The sequence below is a fragment of the Haliotis rubra genome, unplaced genomic scaffold, assembly GCF_003918875.1.
Source record: "Haliotis rubra isolate DU_JTF1 unplaced genomic scaffold, ASM391887v1 Scf815, whole genome shotgun sequence".
Lineage (NCBI taxonomy): Eukaryota > Metazoa > Mollusca > Gastropoda > Lepetellida > Haliotidae > Haliotis > Haliotis rubra.
This window is the reverse complement of record NW_025767541.1, coordinates 151,269-172,029: the sequence shown is the minus strand read 5'-3', so window position 1 is coordinate 172,029 and position 20,761 is coordinate 151,269. Positions and strand designations below refer to the sequence as shown.

The 20,761-nt window shown below is 40.4% G+C and overlaps 2 protein-coding genes across 2 annotated transcripts; one reads left to right on the top strand and one right to left on the bottom strand.

Annotated features, from left to right (window-relative positions):
- The first annotated feature begins 63 nt into the window (after positions 1–63).
- LOC124261913 (WD repeat-containing protein 88-like) lies at positions 64–11,242 on the top strand. The gene is made up of 11 exons (XM_046696276.1): positions 64–330; positions 1,335–1,534; positions 3,231–3,294; positions 3,961–4,099; positions 4,800–4,926; positions 6,239–6,352; positions 7,868–7,938; positions 8,523–8,605; positions 9,314–9,382; positions 9,976–10,068; positions 10,850–11,242. Exons 1-11 carry the CDS (start codon positions 217–219, stop codon positions 10,976–10,978), a joined length of 1,203 nt encoding a protein of 400 aa, XP_046552232.1. The 5' UTR covers positions 64–216; the 3' UTR covers positions 10,979–11,242.
- Positions 11,243–15,658: 4,416 nt separating this feature from the next.
- Positions 15,659–18,735, bottom strand: LOC124261908 (serine/threonine-protein phosphatase 6 regulatory ankyrin repeat subunit C-like). The gene is made up of 2 exons (XM_046696270.1): positions 18,701–18,735; positions 15,659–17,138 (listed from the first exon to the last, which is right to left on the bottom strand). Exon 2 carries the CDS (start codon positions 17,127–17,129, stop codon positions 15,666–15,668), a length of 1,464 nt encoding a protein of 487 aa, XP_046552226.1. The 5' UTR covers positions 17,130–17,138; positions 18,701–18,735; the 3' UTR covers positions 15,659–15,665.
- Positions 18,736–20,761: the final 2,026 nt, after the last annotated feature.

The window sequence follows — 20,761 nt, the reverse complement described above, 5'->3', positions numbered from 1 at the left end:
TTTAATTAGTTAACGGTATTTCTTTTTATTACGACAACCACATATAGACTCGCACCGACTGACTTCCGGTTGGTAACGATAGACGCAAAAAGTCAGAAACATGAAAGAGGTTATAGTCTGTGCTCTTAATACGTGAGATTTATGAACAGCATATGTCATAAATAAACCAAAAGCAGACGATATGAAAGAAAGTAATCTTAGAAACTAAAAAAAAACATGGCAGAAGATGAATTAGATTTGGCCTTGGAGCTGAGTCGAGATCTGAATCTCGCGGCCCAAAATGATGCACAGAAAGACAAGGCAGTCTGGGAACATGAAGACTTAGCTCAGGTATATTCTCAGCTTGAGACCACTGAAATTGGTACACCTACAGAATACCGGATACCTACCAGCCATATTGTTTAGTGTCACGTCACCCGAACCCAAACGCTAGCCCTAAACCTTACCCTAACCCTAAACCTTACCCTAACCCTAAATCTTTCCCTAAACCTTACCCTAACCCTAAGTAAACTCTCGTGCTTTCAAAGATGGCGGAACGTATCCGGTATTCTGTAGTCTTACCCTGAAATTTACTGTGAAAATGAGTTTTTGTATCAAAAATCTAAACTGTGAATTCTTTATACAGCTGTTATACACCACCAAGACGGACACTGCTATGCATATCTGTGGGAGGAGACAAGTGTGTTTTAGGAAGCTGCATGGAAATAGCATTCTGTGCAAGTCATTCATGTCTGGAAATAGTTTTCTGAAAACAAGTTGTTTTTAACAAAAAAAAAACATGTTTGAAAAGAAATAAGAGTTTGTTTGATTAGCATGGACTTATCTTTACACACAGACCCTAAGTATGAATATAAATTTCCATATGTGTATGAATTATTTATAATTTTGGTAAAGAATATATTGATTGCATGATAGGCAATTTTTCTGTCTGCTGCGTCTTATAGAACTTCAGTTCTTGTTAAAAGAATCCATTCATTATTTCTTTCTTCCTATTTTTTTCTTCACATTCATCAGATAATGTTAACAACTGAAGCTGTCGTTGACCTTGTAACATGTTGCAAGCATGGCCATCTTGATCATATTCATTCAATCAAGGAATCAAACCAGGTCTTTGACATGACAAGTGAATGCTTTAACCACTAGGACAACCACCGCCGTGAAATTACCATATGAAAAAAAACTTACACCAGAGATGAAATGGAAAATAAGTATTACTGATAAAATATGAAACAAAATAAGGATTTTAAAGTCTATTTCTGCCAAACCCCATGACCCTTGACAGTAATTGAATCCTGCTACTGATCAAATATGTCACTGTGTCTTTTGTGTGATAGGTACGGATGCGAGTTCTGAGGGAACACTCAAAAGGAGTAAACAGTTGTCAGTTTTTCAACGGCGGTACTAAATTTGTGACAGCATCAGATGATAAGAGCGTCAAGCTTTGGAGCTTTGGGTCCGGGGGAGTGCTACACAGCCTGGAGAACATACATGACATGCCAGTCAACGAAGCCAGGATTACATCCGATGGAAATAGGTAGAGTATGACCAGCTACAGTTACAGAGATAAAGCTGGAGAGTGATAATGTGAACCAGAAACCCATTAATATAGGTGAAGTGAGGTGAAGTGGCGTTTAATGTTGCACTTAAGAATGTTTTGCTCATATGATGATGTGCTTGCGTGTGTATGTGTGACTGCTTGTACTAGCCCAGACTTCCCGACTTAAGCTGGTTTTGTAGTGCTCGCTCACTGAGATTGAGATACCATGCTGCAGTTGAAGCACGAATACCCCACTCAGACACATTATACTGACTCCGAGCCGACCAGTCCTTGTTGTACCAATTAATGCCAAGCGCCAGGCAGGGACCAAGTACCATATTTTAACATCTTTTTGTATGACGTGGCCGGGATCAAACCCACGACCTTCCGGTCTCTCCGGGGCGGACACTCTAACCACTACACCACGGAGGCGGTTCCAATAATATAGACATTCTGACATTCTGGAGGGGCTACAAATGATCCTCAATTTTCCTATTCATTAGAAACAGTAAATTGAATCTAAATTGTATTTTAATCATTACCCTGGATCCTCTCATTTCAAGGCCATGAGTGAGAATATCTGGCTCATTTAGTGAATGGGAAAATGGTGGCATCACTTTTGAATTTTTTTAAGTTCTGCACCGAACAGGTCTAGGGTAATGTAGAGATTGAGATGTTATACACTGGATCATAAAAGATGGTTGGAAACAGACCCTTGAAATGTAATGCTTTAGATGTAGAGAGCTGATTAAGACAGTATTAGTTTGTGAATGTAGCCACAAGTTCAAAGTTTCGGTGAGTTATAATCACTTGAGCTCAAGTATACGTAACTGAAAAAAATCCTTTAAAAATAATAGCAATGAAATTGGCTGAAAATAATGGCAAACAACAAGTTTGGTTAGTAGATGATATATCAAAGTGTGTTATATATTATATCTACATTTACTAGGGCTGCGCAATATAACTGGTTTACTGGTATTTACCGGTTCAGACATGTAAATAATACGTATTGCGATACGCTGATCGAAAACCTTATTTTTTTAAAATGCATTCGGAAAACTTCGTAACACTCGGAAATCTTCGGACATTTTCGTTTTTCACACTGGAAGTCAAGTTTTTAAATATTTACTAATTTAATGACCAGTGATCTCTCATATGTCCTGACCAGGTCAAGTTGCTGTCTAAAATCTCAGGGCTTTTTTTTGAGAGTGGAGAAACTAGTTCAAACTAGTAACCACTGTGTTGATGTTCAATTGATTTTTTCCTTGTTTCATTTGTTATATTATTTACATTTTTATTTTGTATAATGCTTTTATTATGCTTAATCAAGCATGGTGATTTTGTTGTGATTTTGCTTTATAAATCGATTATAAGTACAACTCGATTATAAGTAGTTGTTTGTTAAAGAAACATTCTTGCAATATTTTGCAATACATATTGCAATGTATGCTTTTGCATCGCAATATGTTGCAATATGAAAGTTCTCTGCAATACCCACCCCTAGCATTTATAATCTTGTAGTGCCAGTAAACCTTTAGTCTACTTAGTAATTCAACATCAGATAGTTCTGCATGACCTTGACAGTATGGCATAGGGCTTAATGAATTGCATCAACGTGGATGTTTCGATTTGAGGAAGAAACTGGCTCCTTGTACAGTGTGAATATTGTTTCAGACAATATGATTTTTTCCAGTTTTGTCAGTTGTGGGTGGGACAAAAAAGTCAAGTTCTGGGACACTCAGAAGGTTGCAGAAAAGGTAAGAGAATCCAAATAGTTTTCTATTAATTTATTCATCTTTAGCTCACCGGTCTGCAATTCAAGTGAGTTTATGACTTGAATTCTTTATCAGTTTTCCTTAGTCTCCTTGGGAACCACTGTAACAATTGAAACTTTAAACTTCACATACTTGTTCCCACTAATAATTTATGGCTAGGAGGGATGTGATTTTAAGGTGTGTGTGTGTGGTGGGGTGGGGTGGGGTGGGGTGGGGTTCATCAATTTTATTTTGTGTACTTGTGCTAGGCAGCTGCAGGGGGGTCACTCACTTTGTACATAGATTTTAGGGGGGGTCATTCACATTGTCCATGCTTCCTCATAAATATCATCAACTCTTCCTCCCGACACACACACCTAGCCATAAATTATGAATGGCCCCTAAAAGATCTGATTTTCAATATCATACGCCAGCATGTATTAGCTGAATTTCAGACAAGAGGCTAAATATGCAGACAGTCCTTTGAAAACATAGCTTGTCTATGTCCTTATTAATGAATCATTATACCGCTTTTCATGCATATTCATATTTACTGAGGAGGAATTTTTTTCAGAATTTCCAGAATATTGATTGTGAATAGGGATTCTGGTATTGGCCGTCAGGTACATGAGCACAGAGGTTTATACTGTTGTGCATTGTTGTGTTCAGTGGTCAGGGAAGCACGGCGGGGTCGTCACCTGCTGTAAACTGTCACATGACGAGACGATGGTGTGCTCCGGCTCCGACATGGACAACATCCTGAAAATCTGGGACGCCAGATCAGGGGAGATAATTCACAACCTCAAAGGTACCCTGTGGCTGTTTGTACAATACACTGACTTAGAACTGCTAGGGATGAGTCACAGTCATCATCTTAGTCAGAGATAAGTGTATGGATGTTTAAATCTGTTTAATGTTTAAAATATATCTGAATGAAAATGAGGGGCAGACTCTTCTGTGATTCACTGGCAATTCAGAGTTGCATCCTTTGGGGGTCAATCGTCTGCACCATAACAATGGATGGGTTTCACCAAAGGGGTAAACATCTGAGAACTTCACCATTTCAGGCTTCCCTCCCACATCAAGCTGACGTGCTGTGATAACTGGAATATTGTTAAAATCAGCATCAAACAAAATTCACCATTTTGTTTGTTTGTTTCTTGTTTAATGCTGCACTCAGCAATATTACAGCTATATGGTGGCAGTCTGTGAATAACAGAGTTTAGACAGACAATCCAGTGATCAACAGCATGAGCATCAATCTACTCAATTGGGATTCAATGAAAAAATTCACCAACTCGGTCTGAATGTATTGACGACTTAAGATGCTTAAATTATCAATTATTATGTTTCATATTGTGGACAAGAACACCACATTGTTTGAACCTTAATACCTCTGGTGTTTGTAAAACGAATATATTGGTTATGTGTTTGTGGAACCAGTAGGAGATGGCGATGGACAAATACCGTGGAGTTTGAACTCTACATCAGTACCTTGCTCATTCCAGACCACCATTCCAGCACCATCACCAGTTGCATCTTTTCCCCCAAGGATGATAAAGTCATCACAACATCCATGGACAGGGCGACCAAGTTCTTCGATCTCAGGACTTGTACAACTACCATTCAACTGGAGTGAGTTAGAGCAAGCTGAGAAAGGGTTTGATGGCTGAAGCCCAATATAGTACATTGTTTGTAAACACTACGTTCCTCATCACCCATTATTACACAGGGCAGTTTTACAGTTGTCACTATTTTGGAACCAATGATTCAAGCAATGTTCTAGGTCTAGTGTGTAGGGAAACATTTGAGTGTGACCAATGAGCATTCAATTCACAACAGCAATAACTTTCTGTGGAATAACGTCACAACTGTCTGCTCTGTTGAAGGCTCATTTGACTTCTGTGAATGTACTTGTCGCAACACTGGATTAAAAATAGACATGCCTCACTACTGGTGATGACGGAACATAATGTCTACAAACGTGTAACAAATACAAGATGACTGAAGGCGGGAAGAGACATACTGACATGAGTGAGTGAGTGAGTTTGGTTTTACGACGCTTTGAGCAATATTCCAGCAATATTCCAGCAATATCTTGGCGGGGAACACCAGAAATGGACTTAACACATTGTACTCATGTGGGGAATCGAACTGGGGTGTTCGGCATGACGAGCGAGCGCCTTAACCAATAGGCTACCCCACCACCCTTACTGACATGAGATAGCACAGTGGTTGTATTTTTATTGTCTGTTTGTCCGTTACATACAGGACTATTTACACCGGGATTAACTCCTGGCCTCTATCATCTCATTGCCGTTACCATTCAGTACCAATTTACTCTTGGCTTCCCTTGTTAAGTGCGAACCATTGTCATCCTGTCACTGTTGTTGTTTCATATGATGTACTTACATAGCTATCTGCTGTGTAGGTTTTTTTCATTGATGAGAAGTAAGACTGTACTCCGAAAGCATCATGCTCCTCATATGACAGAAAAATTGACATCCACATGGTTTTTTCACCTTTATGTGTGTTACAGCTACATGCCCTTCAAAGAACCTTTGACATCGTGATTAATTTTAGACATTGTTGCACCATAACTAGAATTGACATCAAGTCTAAAAAGTGATGACTAAACACCCGAACCTCATTATGATCAGTGATATCATCCTATCATTTAACAAAAGCCTGTATTGTAATGTGTAATTAGCCCAGCTTTAACAAGTTTGTGTTTATATTTCCTGTGAAAGGTCATTCAACATTTATAAAGTGAGTTTTGGACTGAATTGTACAGTCAGTATTCTATCGTACTATGTGATCAGTTACTCATAACATCAATCACTGGATTTTCAGCCCCCAATTCATCTAACAATATCTAGCTTATGTGGAATATGAAGAACTGTGCTGGCAGAGTAAACCCCTTCACAGTCCTTCTCTTGTGTAACAGGGGCCACTTCAACATTGTATCAAGCTGTGCTATCTCTTATGATGAGCGGAAGTTTGCTACAACCTCGTGGGACAAAACAGTACAGCAGTGGGACATTGCCACAGGGATGTACAGGTAATAACATTGCCACGGGGATGTACAGGTAATAACACTGCCAAAGGGTTGGAAAGGTAATAACACTGCCACAGGGATGTACAGGTAATAACACTGCCACAGGGATGTACAGGTAATAACACTGCCACAGGGATGTACAGGTAATAACACTGCCACAGGGATGTACAGGTAATAACATTGCCACAGGGATGTACAGGTAATCACATTGCCACAGGGATGTACAGGTTACCACATTGCCACAGGGATGTACAGGTAATAACACTGCCACAGGGATGTACAGGTAATAACATTACCACAGGGATGTACAGGTAATAACACTGCCACAGGGATGTACAGGTAATAACACTGCCACAGGGATGTACAGGTAATAACACTGCCACAGGGATGTACAGGTAATAACACTGCCACAGGGATGTACAGGTAATGACATTGCCACAGGGATGTACAGGTAATGACATTGCCACAGGGATGTACAGGTAATGACATTGCCACAGGGATGTACATGTAATAACACTGCCACAGGGATGTACAGGTAATAACACTGCCACAGGGATGTACAGGTAATAACACTGCCACAGGGATGTACAGGTAATAACACTGCCACAGGGATGTACAGGTAATAACATTGCCACGGGGATGTAATAGCCAGGTGATAACATTGCCAGTAATAACACTGCCACAGGGATGTACAGGTAATAACACTGCCACAGGGATGTACAGGTAATAACACTGCCACAGGGATGTACAGGTAATAACACTGCCACAGGGATGTACAGGTAATAACACTGCCACAGGGATGTACAGGTAATGACATTGCCACAGGGATGTACAGGTAATGACATTGCCACAGGGATGTACAGGGAATGACATTGCCACAGGGATGTACAGGGAATGACATTGCCACAGGGATGTACAGGGAATGACATTGCCACAGGGATGTACAGGTAATAACACTGCCACAGGGATGTACAGGTAATAACACTGCCACAGGGATGTACAGGTAATAACACTGCCACAGGGATGTACAGGTTACCACATTGCCACAGGGATGTACAGGTAATAACATTGCCACAGGGATGTACAGGTAATAGCACTGCCACAGGGATGTACAGGTAATAACACTGCCACAGGGATGTACAGGTAATAACATTGCCACAGGGATGTACAGGTTACCACATTGCCACAGGGATGTACAGGTAATGACATTGCCACATGGGTTGTACAGGTAATGACATTGTCACAAGCTTGTACAGTAACTAACATTGCTCTGGCCTTGTAATATTGATGACATTACCAGCAAATCACATTGACATATATACAATACTGAAAAGCACTGCCGTGTCCATATACAAGTACATGTAATCACATTGCTTCGGATATGTACAGACAATAACACTGCCTTTGGCATGTACAAATAACCACATGTAGAGAATTGACAGTGTCTTCCAGAAAGTCAGTAATATCTTGTATAGGAAGTCTATGTTGCACAACTTATGTATGTGAGTATGCTTCCAGGTCAAAGGGTCCAGTGTGTATGAAGGGCCAGCACGAGGGGTCAGTCAGCTGCTGCAATTTCAGCAAAGATGGTGAGATGCTGCCTTGTGATGCTTCTATATTCACATCTCTGCAAAATGGGCAGGCCTTGATCATGTTTTATTTTACCCGAACCAGTATTTCCACCCAGTGTGAAAATTCACATATTATTAAGACAGAGAACTAAAACACAATTGTGGACAGCGTAGAAGTCCGTTGTGTGAAAATTGTGTGGCTATATGCTATAAATTTGATTTGTGTTGATATGAAATGTTGTAATCTCAGAGTGATTTACAGGAATTGTTAAATAATCAAAAAACATTTTCTTAAAACGTCTAGACTAGGATGAAATCAGTACCCGCCAACCTCTGTGGATTGGGTGGTCAGACTTTGTGACTTGGTTGATTGTGTGTCACCGTACCCCGATTCTGTGGATCATTGTTCATAACATCAATCACTGGATTGCCCTGTCCAGACTTGATTATTTATGGGCTGTCATCTTAAAGCTGGAATATTGCTGAATGTGATGTTAACAATAGACAGAAGCTGAATATTTTTCATATTTCATGGGGAAAAAAACAGAACCTAATTAAAAACACTCGTTTTATCCTATGGTTGAATCGTTTGGTGTTTTCAGGCCAGATGTTGGTGACAGGCTCGTATGATCAGAGTGTGGTGGTATGGGACACGGACAACCACGTACAGAAGATCAAGCTTCAGGTACAATAGCACAGTACAACATGGGGACAGAACCTGGATCTGTCCTGTTCACAGTCGTTGTTTGTTATAAAATCATGTCTGTAAACTCAGAACTGGTTTTGATGTGCATTGATTGAAATTTAAATGTGCAAAGCAGCATTTATCCCAACTAGGGAAAGAAGCTATCACTCACAAATTACAACCACTGTCACACACTCAGTACCAACTTACACATTGCTTACTCTCTCTCACTCATTTTTCAGATTTTTTCTTAGAATTCAATCAGGAGCACACGATGTGTCAATCCATATTTGAAATATATAAAATCCATTAACTTCCAAGGATACATGTATGAAAATGTTGTGTTCTTATTTATGCAAGGGGTGCCAACTTACCAGGTGATCTAAAGTGCCTTAATTTGCTATGCAGAGTTACATCCCTTGGCAGGGCCAGGATGTGTGTACCCGGTACTGGCCCTGATGATGATGGGTCTTTGTCAACACATACCAATGTTACAGGCTTTCACCAATTTTGTAAACATGAATGACATGCATATTTGTGCCTTATATTAAACTGACGCCCTGTAATTAACTGAAATACTGTTCAAACCAGTATTATACCCATCTCCCTTTCTTAACAACTCCCTCTTCTCTATCACATGAAATAATTTATGTAACAAAACAAAGCTGATATGCATGTTGTAGTGTTTAATACTCTTCAACCCAACAGGGACACACAGACTGGGTGAATGACGTCTGCTTCAGCGATGACCAGAAGTGGCTTCTTTCTTGCTCAAAGGTATTAACCGCCTCCGTGGTGTAGTGATTAGAGCGTCCGCCCGGAGAACGGAAGAACGTGGGCTCGATCCCCGACCGTGTCATACCAAAAGACGTTAAAATAAGGTACTTGTTGGTCCCAGCCTGGCGCTCGGCATTAATGGGTACAAGGACTGGTCGGCTCGGAGTCAGTATAATGTGTCTGAGTGGGGTATTCATGCTTCACTGCGGCATGGTATCTCAGTGGGCTAGCACTATAAAACCAGCTTAAGTCTGGGCTGGTACAAGCAGCTGCACATACACATACACACGCATACACATCGTCATATGAGCGAAATATTCTCAAGCACGACGTTAAACCCAATTTCACCTCACCTCAAAGGTATTTGTAGAGCTGCAAGTGAGACGATGTTCTTCTGTGCTTGTCTGATGGAAAAGTCTGCATTTTTCGCATACTTTTTCTAAACAACATTATCTTTGGAAATGTTTTTTGACAGATTGTACTTGTAGATCTACCGATCAGCATTTGATAAAATGGAATCACCAGAACACCTCTAAGTATTTACTCCCCTCTACTTTAGCGTAGTGCAACTGACCCCAATGTATGATTTGTAGGACGAGACTGTCCGGCTGTGGAATGTTGAGGACACCGACAAGATCCCTGTTGTCCTCGAGAACAGAAGGTCCATTGGCCTCAAGGTCATCAAGGTAGGACAGCAGAACTCCATATGGCATGGCTAATATGGCTACACTCCTTTAGGTCTTGGTATCCAAAAATATTTCATTTCATAATATATCCTTTTAATTCAAGAAATATATGATTTCTTTTTTGAAAAGTAAAGAAAATAACAAGGAAATAAGGAGTTAATAATAAACTTAATGTCTAAATTCTTTAAGTAACGGTTTTAATCATCTTTTCATCAATGTAAATCTTGGGAAATTGTGAATGTGTTTGTACCCACAACAAACATAATGGTGAAACGTGGTGATAGATGGGTACCCTGAAGGATGCTTCATGTCACATGGTTGCCTGGGTTTCTGTCCACAGAAATTGACGCTTATGTGATGTTAAATGTTTAATCACTCAAGAGACATGATAGCATCTTATCTGAGTGAGTTTGGTTTTTACGCCGCTTTTAGCAATATTCCAGCAATATCACTGCGGGGGACACCAGAAATGGGCTTCACACGTTGTAACCATGTGGGGAATGGTACCCATGCCTTCGGCGTGACAAGCGAACGCTTTTACCAGTAGACTACCCCACCGCCCCTCTTATCTGAGATGGGGCGGTGGGGTTGCCATGGTACAATGAGTGAAGCCCATTTCTGGTGTCCCCTGACGTGATATTGCTGGAATATTGCTAAAAGCGGCGTAAAACCAAACTCAGTCAGTCAGTCTTATCTGAGACACATGACAAAAGTAGCTAGCACCTCTTGGCAGGAGGTAGTAATGGTCAGTGATAATATAGTGATTATTATTATGTTTCAGTGTTCTTCATGTGGCAAGCCCTTCTCAATAGCTCAGCTGGACAACTTCCGCGATGTGACTCTATGTGTGTTCTGTCGACTGCAAGATCCTGGCAAAACATGGCTGGAGATTAATGAGCCAGAGGCTTAGCATCATTTGAAGCAAACTTTATCTGTGATATTCGTGGTTTTATCATGTCAGTATCAATGAAGCTTTGTTGATGACAAATCTGTGATTCAAAATCACTTTCAGCATTCCACAAGCCAGTGCATCTTTCCATATGTATTAAATATTAATGTACACAGAAACAGCTCCATGTAAGATATCTTTCATTGGTTGATATGCAATTACCTTCCATAAAGGCTATTTGTGTGTCAGTGGTGATAGACACTGCAATAAAATTAAAGACATTCAGCGTGTGTTGTCTGTTTTAATCCAGTTAACTTGGGGAACATCAAGCAGGTGATATGTACCTTGTCAAGATAGTTGCAAGAAAGTTCCAGTACCAAGTACCAAGGATGATTGATACCATGGCAATACCACACTCTCCCACACAGTGGCTCCAGATGGATTATATAACCATGGAAACACCACATTCACACACACAGTGGCTCCAGGTTGATTATAACCATGGCGACACCACATTCTCCCACACAATGGCTCCAGATGGGTTATAACCATGGCAACAACACATTCTCACACACAGTGGCTCCAGGTTGATTATAACCATGGCAACACAACATTCTCCTACACAGTGGCTTCAGGCGGATTATAACCATGGCAACATCACACTCTCCCACAGCGTGGCTTGAGGCAGATTATAACCATGGCAACACCACACTCTCCCGTACAGTGGCTTCAGGCGGATTAAAACCATGGCAACACCACGCTCTCCCAAACAGTGGCTTCAGGTGGTTTATAACCATGGCAACACCACACTCTCCCACACAGTGGCTTCAGGCGGATTATAACCATGGCAACACCACATTCTCCCACAGTGGCTCCAGGTGGATTATAACCATGGCAACACCACACTCTCCCACACATAGTGGCTTCAGGTGGATTATAGCCATGGAAACACCACACTCTCCCACACAGTGGCTCCAGGTGGATTATAGCCATGGAAACACCACATTCTCCCACACATAGTGACTCCAGGTGGATTATAACCATGGCAACACCACATTCTCCCACACAGTGGCTCCAGGTGGAGTATAACCATGGCAACACCACATTCTCCCACACAGTGGCTCCAGGTGGATTATAACCATGGCAACACCACATTCTCCCACACAGTGGCTCCAGGTGGAGTATAACCATGGCAACACCACATTCCCCTACACATAGTGGCTCCAGGTGGATTTAATCATTTCAACACTACATTCCTCATAAGGAGACTGTTATGGCAGCACCACAAGTCCTGATCCACACAGAGGAATTGTGTTGATAATTACCCAAAATAATTCACAACTTTTTATAAAATAAACTTTTAATACATTTGGCACAAAGATGTCAATGCAGCACGGCAAAACACAACAAAAGTCCATGCTAGCTACACAACATGTACATACTGCTGTGGTACGTCCCCATCCTCTTAAGCTGATGAGGACAGAGAAATAGGACGGAGTTGAGAGGATTCAAATCATTGTAACAGGCCATGACAAATTAATCTGTCATCTAACATTTGCTGACATCAGATTGTGCAAAGTCAACGCATTTCCTTAAGTCTGAATATAACTGTCTGTTCTTCCCCCTTGACATATGACACACATTATTTAAGGCACAAAGGCAATGTTTATACTATTTTCCTTTCTTCCTCCTGAAGCTTCGTGAGGATTATTCTCACCAGGGATATAATATTGTAGGTAGACTCTACAATCACAACACAAAACATCATTCAGGAGACTGAGATGGAGGTACAGACTCTCCTACTCAGATTTCCCTGCTGTCAACCTGGTAACCCTGCCACTGGAACCTACAAAGGCATAACAATTTATACCCTCATCCATTGCTATTATCAAAACATACGGTTTGGTTTGGTACTCTACATCATAATATATTACTAAATCACATCATCATAGCAGCAAAAAGACACATTTACGTATGCAGTATTAAGAATATGCATCCAAACATAACTATTTATAAAATCTTTGAAAGAAATATTCTTTGTGGAAAACCATATATGCAAAAGAAATAATAAAATAGAACATTTCAATCATAAATGGGGTCTTCTCTTCCCAGTACTTTGATGAATTTAAAATGTATCCAATTTACCTGAGGTCATATTTCTCTTTTATTGACTTATATATGTGTATTAACATGATATTGACATAGTACCTGTTAAGGCTGTTACGATTCACTCGCATATTCGGTGAATCGAACCGTAGCCCTTCATGAATTCAATTCGTTATTCGTGGTCACCAGAACCGAATATTCATGAATATTTACAAAAAACTTTATGGAGTATGTTTTACTTGAACCCCTTTGTCCTTTTTCAATATGAGATATGCAAGAATGCATTATGCACTAGCCTTGTAGCGCAAGTCATGTTAGTTTGCCAAGGCCGCACATGGTACTGTCAACTATAACTATTACATACCAAATTTGAGTGTCATGAGATCACTGGTTATTGCTGTGGCAAATCAAAACTGTCAACATGGGCAATCAATATTGTGCATCTCAACTACAAGACTGTATTCGTGAATAATTATTCGTATTCGTTACCCAATATTCGTGATACGTATCATATTCGCAACATAGTGTATTCATTACAGCCCTAGTACCTGTACATCATCCATCTGTCTGTACATCACTGTTCTACATATGACATTGTAATCCTGGAAACCAATAAAAAAAAAGTGAAACAAAACAAAACAAAAAAACCTGCCACTGGACAGCAAAAGAGGCGACTAACGGGGTCAGGTGGTCAGGCTTACTGACTTGGTTGACATGTCATCATATCCCAGTTGTGTAGATCGACACTCGTGATGTTGATCACTGGATTGTCTGGTCCAGACGCGATTATTTATAGACTGACACCATATAGCTGGAATATTGCTGAGTACAGCATTTAAAAACAAACAAATACACAGTCTATTCAACAAGTGGTTAACCATTAACCTTTGTTACCAAACTATATAGAGGTAAGGTGAAATTGGGTTTAGCATCGAACTTGAGAATATTTCGCTCATATGACGACATGCATGCGTGTGTATGTGTATGTGTATATGCGGCTGCTTGTACTAGCCCAGACTGAAGCTGGTTTTATAGTGCTAGCCCACTGAGATACCATGCCGCAGTGAAGCATGAATACCCCACTCAGACACATTATACTGACTCCGAGCCGACCAGTCCTTGTTGTACCCATTAATGCCGAGCGCCAGGCAGGGACCAACAAGTACCATATTTTAACGTCTTTTGGGATGACGTGGCCGGGGATCGAGCCCGCGACCTTCCGCTCTCCGGGCGCACGCTCTAACCACTACACCACGGAGGCGGTCCAAACTATATAGATATCATATGTTATGAAATGGTTACTTTTCAGACAAAATATCACAAAATATCCTGAAACATAAAGCTGTATTTCCATTTATGAAATACCCTTTATACACATTGGATGAACGGCTCTACATGCTCAAACTTTTACTGTTGCACTCAAATGTCTTATCAAAACAATCTGTGAGTCTGAACTAGGCCAGATGGTTCTAATTTCAGGATAAACCCATTGTTTACAAACAAGGAAAAAGTCTAGTCACAAATTATGCAAATTAGCCCGTGGCAGTCAGTAATGCGAAGTCACAACTGAGCAGGTCATTGTAACTAACATTACCAATGAAGAATGAGGACTATTTTTATGGATATACAACTTCTTTAGTCATAAAAATAGTCCTCATTCTTCATCTACCAAACTTCTAGAATGCCAATCAAAGAAGTAACATCACCAATGACCGTGTTTCAATAACATGTTTTTAAATTGTCATGTGATAAAACTTAAGGCAGGAAGTGGGAAGACTCGGTGAGACAAAAACATATGGAAGCACCATGTTACCATAATTCAAATAGATCTTATTGGTAACAGTCATGACAATGGACTGATATTCTTTACCAAATGAAGGGATTTGGCATCTTTGCAAATGAACATAGAAAATGAATAACGGATCAAAATATCCTAATAAGGCATGCTGGACTTATCACAGCACATCAAATGTAAATGTCCAACAAGGTAAACATGATAAAAGCATCAAACCAATCAAAAAAAACAATATCACACTTGTAACAAAATGATTGTGAAGAATCATTCAAAGCCAGAGGCTCTATGAAAATAGGACTCTTAAGCAAAATTCAACATGGAGGAACTGATACCAGATCTATATCTTTCCTTTACGACAAGGTCTCTGTACAACTTATTGTCAATCAGCTGTGGGAGGTGATATCAGATCTACATATCCTCCTCTACCACAAGCCTCTGTACAACAGATTGTCAGTCAGCTTTGTGGGAAGTGATATCAGATCTACACATCCTCCTCTACCTCAACGTCTCTGTACAACAATTTTGTCAACCAGCTTTGCTGGAAGTGGCAGTGATGATATGTTGATGAAGGTGTTTGGATGTTTCCTGTACACATCCCTGATACTCTCCAGACTGAGACTCAGTAGGCTCTGTGGTGTTCTGGCTTGTATCTTCAGCCATCCATGGAAGCCCTCCTCTTCCAGGAGAATCATTGGAATGTCCTCGTCATCACTGTGATCAAAGTCAAAGTCCTCGTACAAATACCTCTCCATGGTCAACTTACATCCACTCCTGACAAGGAACTGAGCGAAATTCACCATCTCTGATTCAAGAGCCATGAATAGAGGGGGTCTTACCACAGTCTGACAGTTCATTGACGTCTGCTCCATGAGATAAGAGAATTTTAGCAATTTCTATGTTTCCTACTAAGGCTGCCAAGTGCATGGGCGATGTCCCACTTCTGTCAAGCTCCGTTATGTCCCCACCTTCATCTACAATAGCTCGCACTACATCTTCATTCTCATGAGCAATAGCTTCATGGATTGGCAGGTTACCTAGACGATTCCGGACATCTTTTGGGCATCCCAATCCAATGAGGAAACACGCCAGCTCATAAGCTTTCTCTGTGCACCGGACGACCGCATGAAGCAGAGTGTCACCACAGTAATTGTGAGATGAGATGTCAACAGCTTGTTCCAGTGCCGTGCACAGCAAGAACATGGCCGTGTCAGGAGAATTCTGAATGAAGGCAACAAAGAGAGGGGTCTGCCCTCGATCATCTTTCCGGTTCATGTCTGCCCCATGATGAACCAGAGTTTCGGCTAGAGGCAGGTTATCACAGTATGCAGCTGCACCCAGTGGAGTGATCTGCCGATCTCTCATCAAAAGAATTTTTACAGAGTCTGTGATGTTGCTGAGTGTACCAGGTGTGTTTGGTTCCGCTCTGTTTTCCAATAGGTGTAGGACAATGTCAAGGTCACTGTTCCCACATGCAATCAGCAATGGTGTCTGAGCCACGTTGTTCTGAGCATTGATGTCAACACCTCTTTTGATGAGAGCTTCCACCATTCCTCGATGACTCTCCCTCACGGCATAGTGCAATGGGGTATCATTGGTGTAGCGAGTTCTTATGCTCAGATCTTTTGTTGGATGTCTACTGCTGGTCTCAAAATCCACTTTACCAAACAATGGCTCCATCAGAGTATGTTGTGCTCCTGTGTTGCTAGGATACAGCAGCTCTAAGGTTTCAAGGTCACCATTCAGCGCAGCAATGTGGAGTGGCGTGAGTCCACCCTTGTTCCGCAGAGTCTTCAGGTCTGGGATTCTTGACAGAATTTTCAGAACATCACGGTGCTGTTTCAGCACAGCAAGATGCATCGCAGTGTTATTGTCAGCATCAGATTTCACCACGTCACAATGACCACTTTCAACCAACTTCACTACAATGTCGACAAGCCCATTTGATGAAGCAAAGCAAAGAGCAGTCTGTTTTGTCACAGGGTCGACATTGTTAAAATTACAAAGTTCATCGTCAATTAAAATATTTGCAACTGCTACGTTTTCTTTTCTTAAGGCCAGCAACAACGGTGGTTCTCCATCATAATCAACAGCATTAACGTCACAGCCAGCTCCGACCAAATACTCCGCGATGTGTGTTTGATGTGAGGCGATAGCATTACAGAGTGCTGTTCCTTGCATGCCGTGCACATGGTTGAAATCAACACCTGACTCAACCAGCTTCTTTACTTCATCAATCTGCCCAGCACATACAGCTTTATGCAAAGCATCCATGTCCAAATCCTGAAAAACAAGCAAAAAAAAGTAAGCTTCATTTGAATCATGTTCAACTATTAAAAACCATATCTTTAGGCATGTGTTTGGGTAGATTTTTCCATCACATTCAATCTTGTACTTTTAATTGTTTTTAAAAATCACTGATCAGATTTCCAGTTTAATAAAAGTGTCAATCATATTAGTGTCAATGGCATGAACATATTCTTCAACTGTTAATCCCATTATCAGCATAGTAAGACTTGTAGTATATGTTATATTTGGGATTACATATTCTCAGTAAGGCCAGACCAATTTTATTTCTTGTTTTACAGATTTTTGTACTCAAAAAACCTTAAGGCAGGAGGGGAAAAAAAATATTAAAAAAATATATAAATGCTAAAAGTATTTTACTTTTATAATTGGTCTGGCCTAAAGTACAAATTTTAGTGCCCTTTTATGTCGAGTCCCATTCAGGATTCAAACTCACACTCACAGAGTAAGGCTTCTAATCACCCGCATATGAACTAAGTGATTTCAGTGACCTACAAATACATATTCATAGCTTTGACCATAGCTGTGCTGTGCCAATTTACACTTGTCAGAGGGCTAGACAAAGTAAGTGATCTAGACTACCAGTTGTCAGACTTCCATTATTGTGGAAGCCATGGTGGCTTGGTGTTTCAGTCAAATTTGTGGCCTTTACCAGATATTCACTTTTTTTCAGTGAGCCAAAACAAAACACTTGATTAGGGGCATGCTGTCAAGTTAAAAGAAGGAAATCATTTCCATTTGAATGTGGACTGTCAGTTTATACAGAAAAATAAGGGCAGCTTCTTCTACTTTTGTTTTAAATGAAACAATACTGCATTTAATGGCTTGGATGTACCCATATTTTCTGTTGTTAGATCTAGTTATATGACTATGATGATAAAACATGACTATGACAACTATTAAAGATTCAATTTTTGGTAAACTTACTTATGTTTTTCAATTTAATTTGACTCATCTTTTAATAGTTACCATTGTTTCACACCACACAGTACAGAGTATACACACACAGTGACCTCATAAACAACCTTCTTCCTTAAAAATTCATTTCCCACTAAATATCCTTGAATTATGGGTTTTGGGACACATTAGAAAAATTCGGGGTTTTTTTCTTAATTCTAATCGCACGGTTAAAAAATATAAAACATTTCACTAACTTATAAAAGTTAACTTTATCCTGTAGATCTACACTCTCTATCACTGAAGAATTTACACTGGCTGGCACGACACCCCTCGTTTTAGGACGAATAAGCACTGGCGTCCGAACACTATGATCGCCTAACTGTGGTCAGTGCTGTCTGTTCAAAACTATTTAGCCGGTCATATTTCATAACTAAGGCTGGTAGTAGTGTTCTCAACACAAACAATCACCGCAGACGCGAGTCGCGAGAGGGGTCCAACAGTCAAGTGTTCGAAGACAACAACCACGTGAAACATTGAATTGTTTTGACTTTTGGACCCCCTCAGGCTGTAACATGGTCCGCTCGCCATTATCACTTTCATTCAAAGAGATAACATATTAACAGACTCAGAAAACATACTCCAAATGGCGACGAACTGTCAGTCGTTGATCGTCCTAAGGGAGACCACTCTATTCAACTTATTGCTTAATGATATTAGCCGCTAGAAAGTTTGAGAACGCGAACGTCAACATTCATTCACAACTTGGTTGCGAAACTAAAAGATGATGAATTTGTTGTTTATTTTTTAAAAACGTACATTAGCTGTCATGTTTAAATCATTTGGGAGTTTCTTCTACTGTGACTTGTCCGTCGACCTGTAGTCTGCCTCACAGTCCCTGAAACCTCTTTGTCATTATTTCCCCTTCTGTGCTAAAGCCCTAAATGAAGAAAGTCTAGATTTCCTCAGGTTCTGAATCTCCATTTCACTTGTGCTCTTTTCACTTTTAAATGAATTGTTTGTTTCTGTACAATTTATGTATATTTTGAGACAAGTCTATTTAAGGCTATACAAGTCTATACAAGTCTATTTAAGGAAGTTCGCTGGTAATATAAATAGTATTAAACTTTTTTTCTAATTGGTATGTTTTTAAAGTATGACGTTTGTCTTTGTAAAAAAAGCCCAGAAAAGGAGTGGGTACTGTGGGTTTTCTGGAGATATGGAGTCTTGAAGAATCCTTGGCTAGCCAAGACTTTTAACATGGGAGTCTATGGGAAAATCAGCAAAGTTCTGACATGATCCCTCATTTTCATAATTTCTAGTATTAAACTTGTTTTCTAAATTCCGGTATGTTAATGACAACATGTTTTGCCATAAAAATAAGTATAAAAAACATGGGTCACTGAGGGTATTTTTCCGCTATGACACAATGTGTAACATTATATTACATATTTGTACTAATGTTATGTAATTTTGATGATAAAATTAAGGATATATGTGGCTTAACATTCATTAAAAAGAAATGCTGTCATTACAGGCTTGTCGATCACTAAACACTTGTTAAGCTTTCACAGTTGTGTGTTGTACAATACAGGGTACTAGACGATCCATACCCGCGGAGGTTCGTACCGATTGTCCTGTTCCCGGAATGCACATCGATGGCTGTGGCGTTTCACTGACTTTGAAGGCCATATATAGAAAATTAAGATCGGAAAGAGTGTTTTAACCCGAGGGAACTTTTTCTTGCAACCAAAGAATCTCAGCAGCGAAATTTACATGTCAACATCAATGTTATCACAGGCATACACCACAGAGCATTTGATACTACTTATACCACAGTTAATAGGGAAGGCACGGTTTCAAAAAGCGATCGAAGCGATCGTGATGCTGTGGTCATTTTGTGGAACGGGCCTCTGGTATAAGTACTGGGCTGCGGTGTCGATGGTGTCGATGTTGTTGGAAATTGGCAAAAGTGGCATTAAACAATTATCATTCACTTTTAGCTGCATGGTACCGCCTCCGTGGTGTAGTGGTTACAGCAGAAGATCGCGGGTTAGATTCCCGGCCGCGTCATACCAAAAGACGTTAAAATATGGTACTTGTTTGTCCCAGCCTGGCGCTCGGCATTAATAGGTACAACAAGGACTGGTCGGCTCGGAGTCAGTATAATGTGTCTGAGTGGGGTATTCATGCTTTACTGCGGCATGGTATCTCAGTGGGTTAGCACTATAAAACCAGCTTCAGTCTGGGCTAGTACAAGCAGCCGCACATACACATACACACGCATGCACGTCATCATATATTCTCAAGTACGATGTTAAACCCCACCTTACACAGCATGGTACTGATGGTTGGTTTGAATAACAGTAATCGATATGAAAGATTGGTCGAACCTGTTTGTTCGGTTTAACGCCGCCCTCAGCCATATTACAGCTACATGGCGGTGGACTGTAAATAATTGAGTCTGGACCAGATTATCCAGTGATTGACAGCATGAGCATCGACCTACGCATTTCGGGTACGATAACGTGTGTCAACCAAGTCAGCGAACCTGATTACTGGATCGATTACGACAAGCTTGAGTTGCTGAAGACCAATTATATCCGGATAGAACCTGATTTGTTCTCGTTCGCCGGCAGACGGAGCCGACGTGCTGAATGAGAACTGATGCCTAAATGATAATAAACGACTATTGTCACTCA